Below are 12,500 nucleotides of genomic sequence, written 5' to 3'. Positions count from 1 at the left end.
AATCTAGCCTAGGTCACGGTGAAGGAACTTAACCCACATCGTCATCAACGGAGTATTTTGTATAGGCAAGAGAAAGCTCTTAAATATTCCCATTTCAAATACTAGTACTGGAAAAATATAGTAATAGGTTTGGGAAGGCCGTGGCAATATCCTAAACTGCCATTGACGTCCCAGTTGAGGAGGGGAAATAAAAAAATGGAAAATTGCAGCTCGCTCCACGGGAAAAAAACAATGCTGGCGATGCTCATTTGTTTTGTTTATGTGGATACTCTTGTCTTCTTCATTACCGACTCCTGAGACGCCCAGTGCATCTATAACGAAGAGATTTACAACGAAATCGGCTGACAGGGTGGTCTAGCATTATTTTACAAACGTACCATAATAGTAAGGGACATTTTGCAGTATAAATAAACAGTAAAAGAGTGCGTTAGATTACTTTGCAACGTGAAAGATACTGAGGAGTGACTTTTAGTTTGCAAGCATATCAAGTGATTTAGAATACAACATTTAAAAAAAAGAAATAGTAAAACTGTGTGAAACTGCTGAACGACTGGAGGTGTTTTTGCGTCAGTATTGAAAACTACCTTATTCCAAAATCAATCTCGACAGTATCCGTTTGTAACAAAAGCCAAAGCCAGTCGATCTGTATCATCATCTTGGCCTGTGTGAAGAAGGACTTACATAATAGGAACAGATATTGAGAAGAAATAAGAATCTCGGAGTGTTTGAAGTGTAAAAACAAAAGAAAAGAATTGGTCCATGATAAGTGTATGAAAAAGAGGCAAAAATTTCTGAATGTGGAAAAAAGTGCATGAATTAAAGAAATAATAAACGGGTGTGTAAATAAAGAGAGAGAGAGAGGAGGTAAGAAACAGTGACAGCGTGAGATAAAGGGCTTTCGCTGATGATTAAAATTTGCCAAGGTTTTCTCGCGAGAATGTTTGGTTTCGAAATGCCTGTGTTGTTTGTAAGGAGTTTGCTGAGCTGGCAGTGAGTTGGTTCGCACTGGGAAAAGAAATACAATAACACAATCAAGGTTTTGTTAGTCCTGGGAGAGAAATATAGTAACAACATCAAGGTTTGCTCGTCCTGGGAGATAAATATTACAACAGAATCAAGGTTCCCGGATTTTGTAAGAGAAGCTGATAAATGTTTTGGAAAGTCAGTTGGAATTTGTCTAGAAAACTGCAGAAAAAATATCATATGTAAGAAAAATAATCAGCTTTAAAAAATCAGGTCACTATTAAAAGTTTCAGTAATTTCGAAACGACGGGAAATATTGTGAAACTAGCCACGAAGCACACCACATAATACGGCGGATAAAGACATAGTTAAGAAGAGTAGAGCTTTGTAAAACAGTCTTAATCTTTTCTGGAGTTAATTCTTCCTTAATCTTGAAGGCTTTATTAGGGTCGTCTAAGCCACCTTGAGCCTTGTCAAGCTCTTGTGGAAATGCAAATTTGAAATAAAGAAAAGAAAATACGTGAAAGATCAATTTCAAAGGTAGAAAACAAAGTAAATTGATAAGTAAATTAAAAGGATCAAGGAAAAGTTTGAATAAAAGTAAGAAGAAATTGAACATGGTATGAGTCAAAACTCCTGTCGATGTTTGAAATGAATATACGAATTGAGAAAGTGAGAAAGTCAGGATACGATAGCAGTTATGACAGGAAATTACAACACAGGAGATAATCAGAAGGAAGTGATAAGAGAGATTTCATACAGGAAAGCTTGAGAAATAAGCGGACAGAGGAAAGTGACAGGCAAGGGAAATTAATAAAACTGATAGCGGATAGTAACAGATTGAAAATACACACGCTATAATATTAACAGCAGGATTCATTACATGTAAGAACTGACAGATAGATAAATGAAAGTGACAATTTGCAAACACATTGGCCAAAGGAAAGTGACAGAAACAGATAAATACACAAAGGAAAGTGAGAGTGCAAAGGTAGCTACGAGAAAGTGACCGTGGGAAGCAGACACGCAGGAGAGAGAGAGGGAGAGAGCGAGAGAGAGTTAATTAGTGAGGTTGTGCGAGAGTGAGGGAAAGATAAGACACTGCCAGGAATAGCAGTGCTGAGAGAAAAACTGTGCCGTTAACAGAATAGGAGAAAAAAAGAATTAAAGAGAGAGAGGAAATACTACGGGTAACAGAATTAAAGAAAATAGAGAAAGTGTGGTTATAGAACTAGAGAGAAGACAAAAGAAAGGGAGAGAGGGGGAACTGAAACTGTGATAGGAAGAGAACTGGAGAGACATAAGGATAGAGTTAATAAAAGTTGTAAAAGAGACAGTAAGAAGTGCCATAAGGAAAATAATAGAAACTAAGAAAAAGAGGACACCCAAACATTTAAAGAAAATCGGAAAAAAAGTGAACAAGTACAAGAGAGAGTTTAAGAAAAGCGTGAGAAGCAGAAGAGGTGTGTGTGGTAGACTCAGCCAGAGAGAGAGAGACTACTAGAGAGCGTGAGAAAGAACATTAAAGAGAGAAATAGAACCAGCTAAAAGAGCGAGAGCAGTAAGAGAGCCACGACTGACAGCCTTCCTAAGAGCCGCCCAGAGCCAGTTCAATGTCACGTCGGGAAAACTGGGATTCACCAGCTCTGTGGCTCTCCCATAAGCACCGCGATTGGACGTGGAAATTGGGCGTGAAAATCCTCTGGGTGTGGAATTTGGGCGTGAATTTCCTCTGGGCCAGGACTTGGGGTGTGAAGAAACTCCTCTGGGGCGTGAATTTCTCCTGGGCGTGGGAACTGGTCGAGAAAAGCCTCCTCTGGGCTAGAACTTTGGGCTTGAAACTCCTGTGGGCAAGGAAATTGGGCTTGAAACTCCTGTGGGCGTGGAACTGGGGGCTGAATCTTCTCTCCAGCACGCCCAGGTGGCACTCTTGGGCTAGAAATGTGGGCGTAATTTTGCTTATATCTTCGGCAGCGCACCACCAAAGCCTACACATCGGTGAACAAGAAGACGCTTTTGAAGACCCGCTGCCCATTGACCCTCCAGCCCTTCCCAGTCTCTTCCCGCCAATCCCCAGTTTACCCCAGTCCATTGCCAGTCGCGCGGAGTCCCTCAGTTACCCTACCGGTAACTCGGTCGTCTCCTGGGCGGTGTATAGAACTCCATCAATCCCAAACACAACCAGACTGGTTCCCCAGACCAACAGTACCGGGTTCTACCTTCCCAGTCTATCTCGGTCAAGCCCCAGTCACTCCCAGTCTATTCCCAGTCACTCCCGCGCCACTCCCGGTACTCCAGTAATCCCAAACGTATCCAGGGCATTATACAGGACCCCTCCGGTGCCAAATACAACCAAGCCATTCCGTATCTCCAGAAGTAACAGATTTTCCCTACTCGCCCTCCCCCCTACCTCGCAAACCCCCAACTTCACCCCTCCAAGCCTCCCCAGTGGTGAGAGTGTCAATATGGCGGACGTGATGCTGTGCAAGGTGGTCCTCGCCTCGGCCATCTTAGTCTTCTGGGCGGCCTTCTGGGTCATCCATCTTATTGGCATCGTTTATGGGTGAGTGGCGATGGATTTTTTAAAAACTTTTTCACTTCAAGTTGGTCTGATTTATTAGCATCATTTGTAGGTACGTGATGATTGATTTTTTAAAAACTTTTTCACTTTAACTTGGTCTGATATATTGGCATCACTTATGGGTGAGTGGGGATGGAGCTTCCAAAACTCTTTATCATTATCTCTGACTAAAGGTGCCACCTGTCTCCATCTTGATTGCTGAGCTGTAGTGTAGATTAATACCAGAATATGATGCTAGTCATGAAGGAGTGCTATAGAATAAAGCCCTAGAGTGTTTGTGTGTGTGTGTGTGTGTGTGTGTGTGTGTGTGACAGTAGATTAATACCTGAATATGATGCTAGTCATGAAGGAGTGCTATAGAATAAAGCCCTAGTGTGTGTGTGTGTGTGTGTGTGTGTGTGACTGAGGTAGCTACGTTAATGATCTGCAAAAGGACAGGTATGGCCAAGGATAAGGTGAAAAGAATTTACCTTGATATATTGATGTATTACATATTTCCCTTATGAGGAAATGGCTGTTTTTTTAATTATTAGTTTATCCATAATTTATTACGCACAATATTAGTATTTTGCCAGTAGGCTATTTATTAGTGTTGGTCTGTTAAATTATATTCCCTTCTTCATTTATCATTTATTCGTTCACTTTTTTGGATTTATATTGTTTTATGTGTTGTTCTTATATTATTATTATTATTATTATTATTATTATTATTATTATTACGTTCACCAGTTCGTGTGCACCTGTTAGCCTCACTTCCTGTGATACCTGTTGAAGTGGTATTATTCCTTGCTTCAAACTATTTTATGTAGGTAAGAACAGACGTAAGTGGACGGGGAAAATGTGGCGGGGAATGGATTGGACGGGGGAAGACGAATGTGGTGGGGAGACGCTTTGATGTTGGGGAAAGAGAGAGAGAGAGAGAGACACACACACACACACACACACACACACACACACACACACACACACACACACACACACACACACACACACACACACACACAATTCACCTCCCATGGCATACTTCCGCATCTCTCTCTCTCTCTCTCTCTCTCTCTCTCTCTCTCTCTCTCTCTCTCCATTTGTCTGTTCACCTTCAACTTTCATTTTTATGGCAATTTTCCTTTTCAGTTCTACTAATTTCTTTCAATTTATCTTCCTGTTTTCATTTTTATTTATACCCTTCTTTCTTTCTTTCTGCTCTTCCTATTCTTCTCTTTTCTTTCCTTCCTCTCCTCTGCCTGACTCTCTTCTCTTCCTTTCCTTCTTTCCTCTTCTTCTTCCTTCCTTCCTTCAATCATTCATTCATTCATTCATTCATTCATTCATCCCTCCCTCCCTCCCTCCCTCCCTCCCTCCCTTCTTCCATCATTCATTCATTCATACCTCTCTCCCCTCCCTTCCTTCCTTCCTTCCTTCCCTCCTTCCTCCCTCCCTCCCTCGTTTCATTCACTGCCTTCTCCGTACTGACATACTTTTTTTTATTTACCTTCCTTTGTTGACTTAGGCCTTTCTCTCCCTCCCTTGCCTACCTTCCTCCCTCATGGTCATCCTCCCTTCTCCCTCCCTCCCTTCTCTCCTCCCTCCCATCCAATCTCCCTTCCATACTGGTCCCTCTCCCCCTCCCTCCCCACGCCTTTTCTCTTCATTTCTCCCTTCTGTTCCTCTCTCCCTCGCCTGGCTCCATCCGCCCTTCCCTCCCTCTCTCCCTCCCCTCCTTCCTTCCTTCCTTCCCCCTTCCTCCCTTCCTTCCCCCATCTTCCCTTCCTTCTCGTCTTCCTTCATTCCCTCCCTTCCTTCCTTCCTTTCCTCCCTCCCTCCCTTCATTCCTTCCTTCCTTCTTTCATTCATTCATTCATTATTCATTCCGTCCTTCCTTCCCACCCTCCCACCTACATTCCTTCATGTTTTTCTTCTCTCCTTTTCCACCTTCTCCAGCCCCCGCTCCCTGTTAAATAATGCTTTCCCTTCCTCTCTCTCTCTCTCTCTCTCTCTCTCTCTCTCTCTCTCTCTCTCTCTCTCTCTCTCTCTCTCTCTCTCTCTCTTTATAGTAACGCTTTCATTTGTTTTCATGACCTTGCTCAGTGTGTGTGTGTGTGTGTGTGTGTGTGTGTGTGTGTGTGTGTGTGTGTGTGTGTGTGTGTGTGTGTGTGGCGCTAAGGTCAAGGAGACTCTTAACATTTAGCTTTCCATTAGGTCGGTAGGTAGGAAGGTAGGTAGGTAGGTAGGTAGGTAGGTAGGTTGGGAGGGAGGATGGAAGGGAGGTAGGGAAGTAAGAATGGGAGAGATGAAATTTATAGACACGCCAATAGGTAGGTAGATCTATAGATATATATATGTTGGCTAAGTTGTCATTATCAGCATTGTGTAATTCTCTTTCCTTCCTAAACGAGAGAGTATCCTTGCTTCTCATACTGTTATGTCTTACCTTCAATATTACTCATTCCTCCCAAACATCAGGCAATAGCTTTCCTTCTCATACCTTTTTTCTTTTGTGCTTTTTATATTCCTGTCACATAGAAATAGTTCACACACACACACTCCTCCTATTGCCACAGCTGCCTGAGTTGTATTGAGTGAGAGTCAGTACTAAGATACTATAAACACAGCTACTTAAGCCTTCGTCTGTGTAGAATTTCATGAGTAAAGGTGTTTGACGTTATCAGGAGCAGATCCAGTTTTTCACTTTCCCAGGATAGCTATAGACAATCTGTTTTCACGTGACGGAACTGGGCCACCTGCGCACTTTAAATACTAAATCACGGTCGCATGTATATCGAAGACCCGGTGGTATGAGGTAGGAATAGATCTCCCTGGTTACTAGTCAAAATTCACCCTCCAGAGTAACCACACTTGGCCATCAACCAAGCTGAAAGGGATATCCAGCAATCTATCCATCCATCCATCCATCCATCCATTCATCCATTTAGCCTATCTGTCTCCCTATAGCCAGACACCTTAATCCCGTTAGGGGTGGCCACAAACAAATTGCCTCCATGTTGCCTTGTCCCCTGCCATTTGGCTACCCTCCCCCAACTTACACCCTCCTCTCATATATCTCTCCACTTCATCCTTCCGTCCCATCCTCGGTCTCCCCCTCCCTCTTCTCCCATAATTATACTGCTGGAGAGGGAAGTGGGACACAAACCTTCTCCGATAACTTGACAGGCGCCAGAATGGAACTCAGGTTTTTCTAGTTACGAGATTGACGAGCTAACCATTGTACCAGCGTCTCCAAAAAATCTCCCAAGACGAATCGATCAGAACTCCCAAGAGGAATGGCTGTCCCTGAATTATTCCCGTGCCTATCGTATCCTGCCTGACTTTCCCAATAGGCTAGATGGTACAGGTGTTTCTCTTACCTGCACACGGAGACGGGGTGGTTAGGCAGCTTTATCTGTGTGTGTGTGTGTGTGTGTGTGTGTTAGGCAGCTTTATCTGTATCTATGTGTGTGTGTGTGTGTGTGTGTGTGTGTGTGTGTGTGTGTGTGTATGTGTTAGGCAGCTTTATCTGTATCTATGTGTGTGTGTGTGTGTGTGTGTGTGTGTGTGTGTGTGTGTGTGTGTGTGTGTGTTAGGCAGCTTTATCTGTATCTATGTGTGTGTGTGTGTGTGTGTGTGTGTGTGTGTGTGTGTGTGTGTGTGTGTGTGTCAGATTTTAGACGCTATTGGAAATCCTTAGCCAGTCGATTGGTGATGCTCTTTGGTATTTCTTGAACATCCATCCATTACCCATTTTTTTCATCAGGAACGTAGGGTCCCGGGGCTAGGCTACTGAGTACCGATATTTAATACAAACCAGACTCGCTTTACTTGTCCCTTAGTGGCATGATGTGAGCACCAAACTCCAGCCATCCCTCAGTTGCAAACCCTGACCCACCGCATCCGGTTGGGGCGCCTTAACCTACTACACCACAAGGCTTTATGTGTCTGTGTAGTTATTACCAGCTAAATTATACCAGCTTTAGCTACGACTAGAAGCTAAATTCTAATGCACTAAGAAAGCTAATGTAGAGAGCTAACGAATCCCTCATCCAAGCCAACATGCAGGTAAATAATTCGTATGTGGAAAATGTGTGCCACAGCTAAAACATTGAAGGCTAAGGAAACGCACAGCTAAAACAAACGCAAAATAAGCTAAATAATGCCAAGGCTAATAATAAGAAAGCTAGATAAAATACGGTAAAGCTAAGATACAACGCTTAGTATTCTATTGGGCTTATTAAAGATACTTGAGGTTGTTTATAATAGAAATAGTTCTGCCATAGTGACCTTGCTCTAGTATGTCTCTCTCTCTCTCTCTCTCTCTCTCTCTCTCTCTCTCTCTCTCTCTCTCTCACACACACACACACACACACACACACACACACACACACACACACACACACACACACACACACACACACACACACACACACACACACACACACACACACACACACACACACACACACACACACACACACAATTTCCTTCACTATAAAACTTCTTGCGGTGTGACTTGTGGTACACCTAGAGTGCATAAAAATAAATTATGAGAGAGAGAGAGAGAGAGAGAGAGAGAGAGAGAGAGAGAATTATCAAACATCTTGCCAGGTAACTTTCCACACAATCAGTCCCTCAAGCATCCGAACTATTCACTTAAAAAAGGATGAGTTACCTCTTACTTTTTTTATGCGTTCCACAAATGAAAAAAACAAAATAAATATATAAATAAAAAACAAGAAAAAAATATAGAGGCGAGTCCTGAATTTAAAAAAAAAAATGGCGACCCTGTAATTAAAAGTGGGCGTGGCTCAAATCGAAAAAAGAAATTATGAAGTTGATTAATGTTGGACGTAAAAAAATTAAATTAACTTTGAGGAATGGGCGTGTCATAAGTGAGTGAGGGGGAGGTGGAGTTACATAATGCTGCGAGACATTTGGCACGCGTTCGGGGCAGTGCTGGAGAGGGGCGCCTTCACGTGGTGGCACTGATATAACCGCACGGCTCTACTGCCTGGCTGTGGAAACGTCCCTCAACTCCCTCCCTATCCCCCGAATTGAGATGGACTCCGAGAAAGAGGGGGACCTTCAGCCTGCAGGCCACCAGGTTAACGTTCACATGAGCAGGAACACACACACACACACACACACACACACACACACACACACACACACACACACACACACACACACACACACATCCACCTTCAGACACGTGCCAAGAGCCAGCCAACACGTCTGGGAATTTATAGTTAGCCAGATATACTATACTGCGTGTGTTTTTGTGTGTCCTAAATAGCTGAGGAAGCTTGTTACGACATCGTCTCTTGCTCTCAGTAACTTGTGCTCGTTCCCTGGCTACAGACGTCGCTCATGTCCCCATCTCCCGCAAGGATGATGGTGGACTGCACGAAGAAGGGGGCATATTACCTATAGTTGGCCGGGTTTACGTTTAGACAAACCAGTACAACTCAGCCTAGCATCATCTTAACCTAGCATATGGCGTATTAATTTCATGTATCGTATTTATGCAATCTGTTGATATTACAAAGGCTTATTTTAGCCTACAGTAAAGGTGTCATTAAGCAGTGTAAATAGCCAAGGAAACGGTGCTACGGGTGTCTCTATACAAGTTTGGTAACGTCGGGTTATTTGTAAGAAGCCAGATTTACACTGCTACTTTGTATTCGTAAATAGCATAGAGATATTTTTACACTATTTGGCTAAACTCATGAGATTGTAATACACACACACACACACACACACACACACACACACACACACACACACACACATACACAGAGAGAGAGAGAATATTACCTAACATCAGGATCAAGGCTAAAGCTTCTCTCTCTCTCTCTCTTTCTGTCTGTCTGTCTCTCTCATACGCGAAACTAAAACAAACTACAGTTGTGACGCAGAGGCAGTGACAGATACTCTTAACGAAAAAAAAAAAACGCAAAGTGAGGAAAAAAAAAAAGCAAAAGACAGTGAGAAGCGCAAGATGAAGCAAAAAAAAAAAAAAATAGCGTAGTAACAGGAAATCCCCGCTTAAGGTCAGTCTTTGGTTATTTTTTTTCGGCCCTGTAAATTTAAACCAGGTAATGTGATGGTATTTTGTTTTTTATTATAGGTGCCTGCAGATGATTTTATTCAGGTTTTGAGAGAGAGAGAGAGAGGGAGAGAGAGAGAAAGAGATTTCTTTTTATATATATGGTTATGTAGTACCGTAGCGAGAATATGCAAGTGCTTGGTTGTCAGCTTATGAGAGGGAAAATTGTAGTAGAGAGAGAGAGAGGGCAACCATTCATTCACTGGATGTAGTTTAAGGTGAATCTGCTCTGAGTTCCAAGTCAGATGAATTTATTTACCGTTAAAAGCCATTATAGTTATTGTGTGGTAGAGAGGCTTGGTTTGTTTCTCTGCCTGTTAGTACCTAAGTTCATATTGATCTCTCTCGTTTATTTCTTTCCTCTGCTGACTAATATTCCTTGGATGCGAAAGGTTTGGCTTAATTCTCTGCCCATAGGTACAGCTCACCAATTTTGACCTCCTCTCCTAGGGACTTTCCAAGGTTGGCTAATAGTCTTAAGTTTAGGGAGGCGTGGTATGTTTCTCCGCCTTATGTTTCACCTCTGCTACATGTCACTTTCCTCTGTTGGCCAATATTCCAGAGTTGAGAGAGGCTTGGATGTTTCTTAGCCTAACAGTACCCCTCTGCTACTTGTCACTCTTCTCTGCTGGCTAATATTCCCAGGCTGAGAGAGGCCTGCTATGTTTCTCTGTGCTTAGATGATTCTCTTTGATCTCTTTATGATACTTGAGGGAGGGAAGTGACAGCCATTCCCCTAATATGAAGTAGACGCTGTTGAATGGTAAGGGAGCTTTTGTCTTTGCCGGTTCTTACGTCATAGCTCTCACGTAGGCGGTTCAATGCCATAGTTTAGTATGCTCAGTCCATCTCCTTGTCTTAGAGATCTGCAAGATGGATGTGGAGCGAATTTAGATCTTTGCCTCTTAACCCTCTGATGCCCGGGAGAACTCTAGTATCGTATCCAAGCAAAGGAGAGAGAATTAAAGTTGGCTGAGAGTGTAATACCGTACCTGTCTTGTCTTGTGATCCAGCTGGCCATCGACATATTATTATTATTATTATTATTATTATTATTATTATTATTATTTTTGGTGGTGGTTGAAAATGAGTATAGGAGACTTACGGTACAATTAACCCCGTCATGGTTGGAGCAAGTCTAGTGTTCTCATAGAGCAAACGCCAGATGCTTTCTTTCAGCTGCGAATGAATGGCTTAGTATGCTGAGTCTACCTCATTGTGTCAGAGCGCCTGCACTTTGGCTGTGATGAGAATGCACGTCTGTTATTTTGCCTTGTGTTGTGTGCCAAGTCTTCGTAGTGTTGAAATAGGTGTGTGTGTGTGTGTGTGTGTGTGTGTGTGTGTGTGTGTGTGTGTGTGTGTGTGTGTGTGTGTGTGTGTTATTTGTGCCAGGCGTTGATATTAGAGATAGAAATAAAATATAGCTTTAAAATATCTTATCGCCCAGATTCCCTAGCAGCTATTCTCTAGCGATTTGTTTTCCTTTATTCATTACAGAGTAGCCTCCTCCTATGTGTTTTTCCTCCAGACTGTGTAGGTTATATGTTAAAATAACACAGTCTAATTAATATATTGACTCACCCCCTCCCTATCCCATAACACACGTCCCTCACCCCCCTCCCTATCCCATAACACACGTCCCCCACCCCCGTCCCTATCCCATAACACACGTCCCCCACCCCCGTCCCTATCCCATAACACACGTCCTTCACCCCACCTCCCTATCCCATAACACACGTCCTTCACCCCCCTCCCTATCCCATAACACACGTCCCTCACCCCACCTCCCTATCCCATAAAAGGGGGATGGTGCCGCGTGCGACCTGGGTGTGGAGTAAATTTAGATCCGTGCTACATCGCCTGCCTTTGCCAAATCTGTGTTAGCGTGTGTTACGAAACAGTGTTACGTAATGAAAGGTGAATGGGAAAATTATAAAGTGCAAAGGATACCGGTTAAATGTCGGGGATTTCTCTCTCTCTCTCTCTCTCTTCCTTTATGACTTTGTTCCATTGACGTAGTGCAGGGTGGTCCAGAAATAACGCGGCCTTGTTCTCGCGTTTTGCGGGTACGGCTGAGGTGATAAAACGAATGGAGATACTTTAGCTACTTTGTGAATGATTTACTTTGTGATTTGGTAGATAGATGGGTCTGTGTATCTATCAGCAGGTGTGTAATTATCTACCTGTGTTAAATGTATCTGTTGGCCTCGGAACTTATAAGTTAGTCGGCCTATCTGCTGTCAATGTATGTGTGTATCTGTGTATATATGTATCTATCCATCTGTCTATTGGTTTGTCTGTCTATCTGTTTCTCTGTATCTATCTGTATCTATCCATATGTATACCTGTCCCACATTCCATGCCCCATATCCCTCGTGCTGCCTTCCCAAGTCTCCTCATGTCATCCTTTCAGAATATAAACTCGCCTCATATGCCGCCTGTGTATGCATGAATTGAGAGAGAGAGAGAGAGAGAGAGAGATTTATGGCCTTGCATGAGCCCATACGGTCAGGGATATGTCTGATAGTAGTAACGTGTGTGTGTGTGTGTGTGTGTGTGTGTGTGTGTGTGTGTGTGTGTGTGTGTGTGTGTGTGTGTGTGAGAGAGAGAGAGAGAGAGAGTGGGGTGGGGGATGCGGGTATGTGGGTATATATATTAGGTAAGATGTGCATGAAGTGATAAAGTGTGAATGTGAGGTAGTGTTAGTGTGCTAGTGAGATGTGTGTGTCTAAATTTAAAAGCGTTTGGATATGAACGTAGGTGAGAGAGTGTGAAAGTGAGTGAGTTAGAGCAAAAATAATAGTGAGTTTATGAAGGTACCTTAATTGTGAGAGTGAGTGGATGGGAGTGTGGAGGCGA

At 43.0% G+C, this 12,500-nt stretch overlaps 1 protein-coding gene across 1 annotated transcript in view; it reads left to right on the top strand.

Annotated features, from left to right (window-relative positions):
* The first annotated feature begins 3,428 nt into the window (after nucleotides 1-3,428).
* The window catches only part of GlcT (ceramide glucosyltransferase), a 33,756-nt gene continuing 24,684 nt past the window's right edge, over nucleotides 3,429-12,500 (top strand). The window contains exon 1 of the mRNA XM_080270686.1: nucleotides 3,429-3,526. Within this exon, the coding sequence (XP_080126812.1) occupies nucleotides 3,429-3,526 (98 nt within the window). The remainder of the gene's footprint in view (nucleotides 3,527-12,500) is intronic.

This window comes from Coenobita brevimanus, chromosome 42 (assembly GCF_032717465.1).
Source record: "Coenobita brevimanus isolate Jiangsu-jjx chromosome 42, ASM3271746v2, whole genome shotgun sequence".
Taxonomy (NCBI): Eukaryota; Metazoa; Arthropoda; class Malacostraca; order Decapoda; family Coenobitidae; genus Coenobita; species Coenobita brevimanus.
This window is presented reverse-complemented; position numbering and strand designations above follow the sequence as displayed.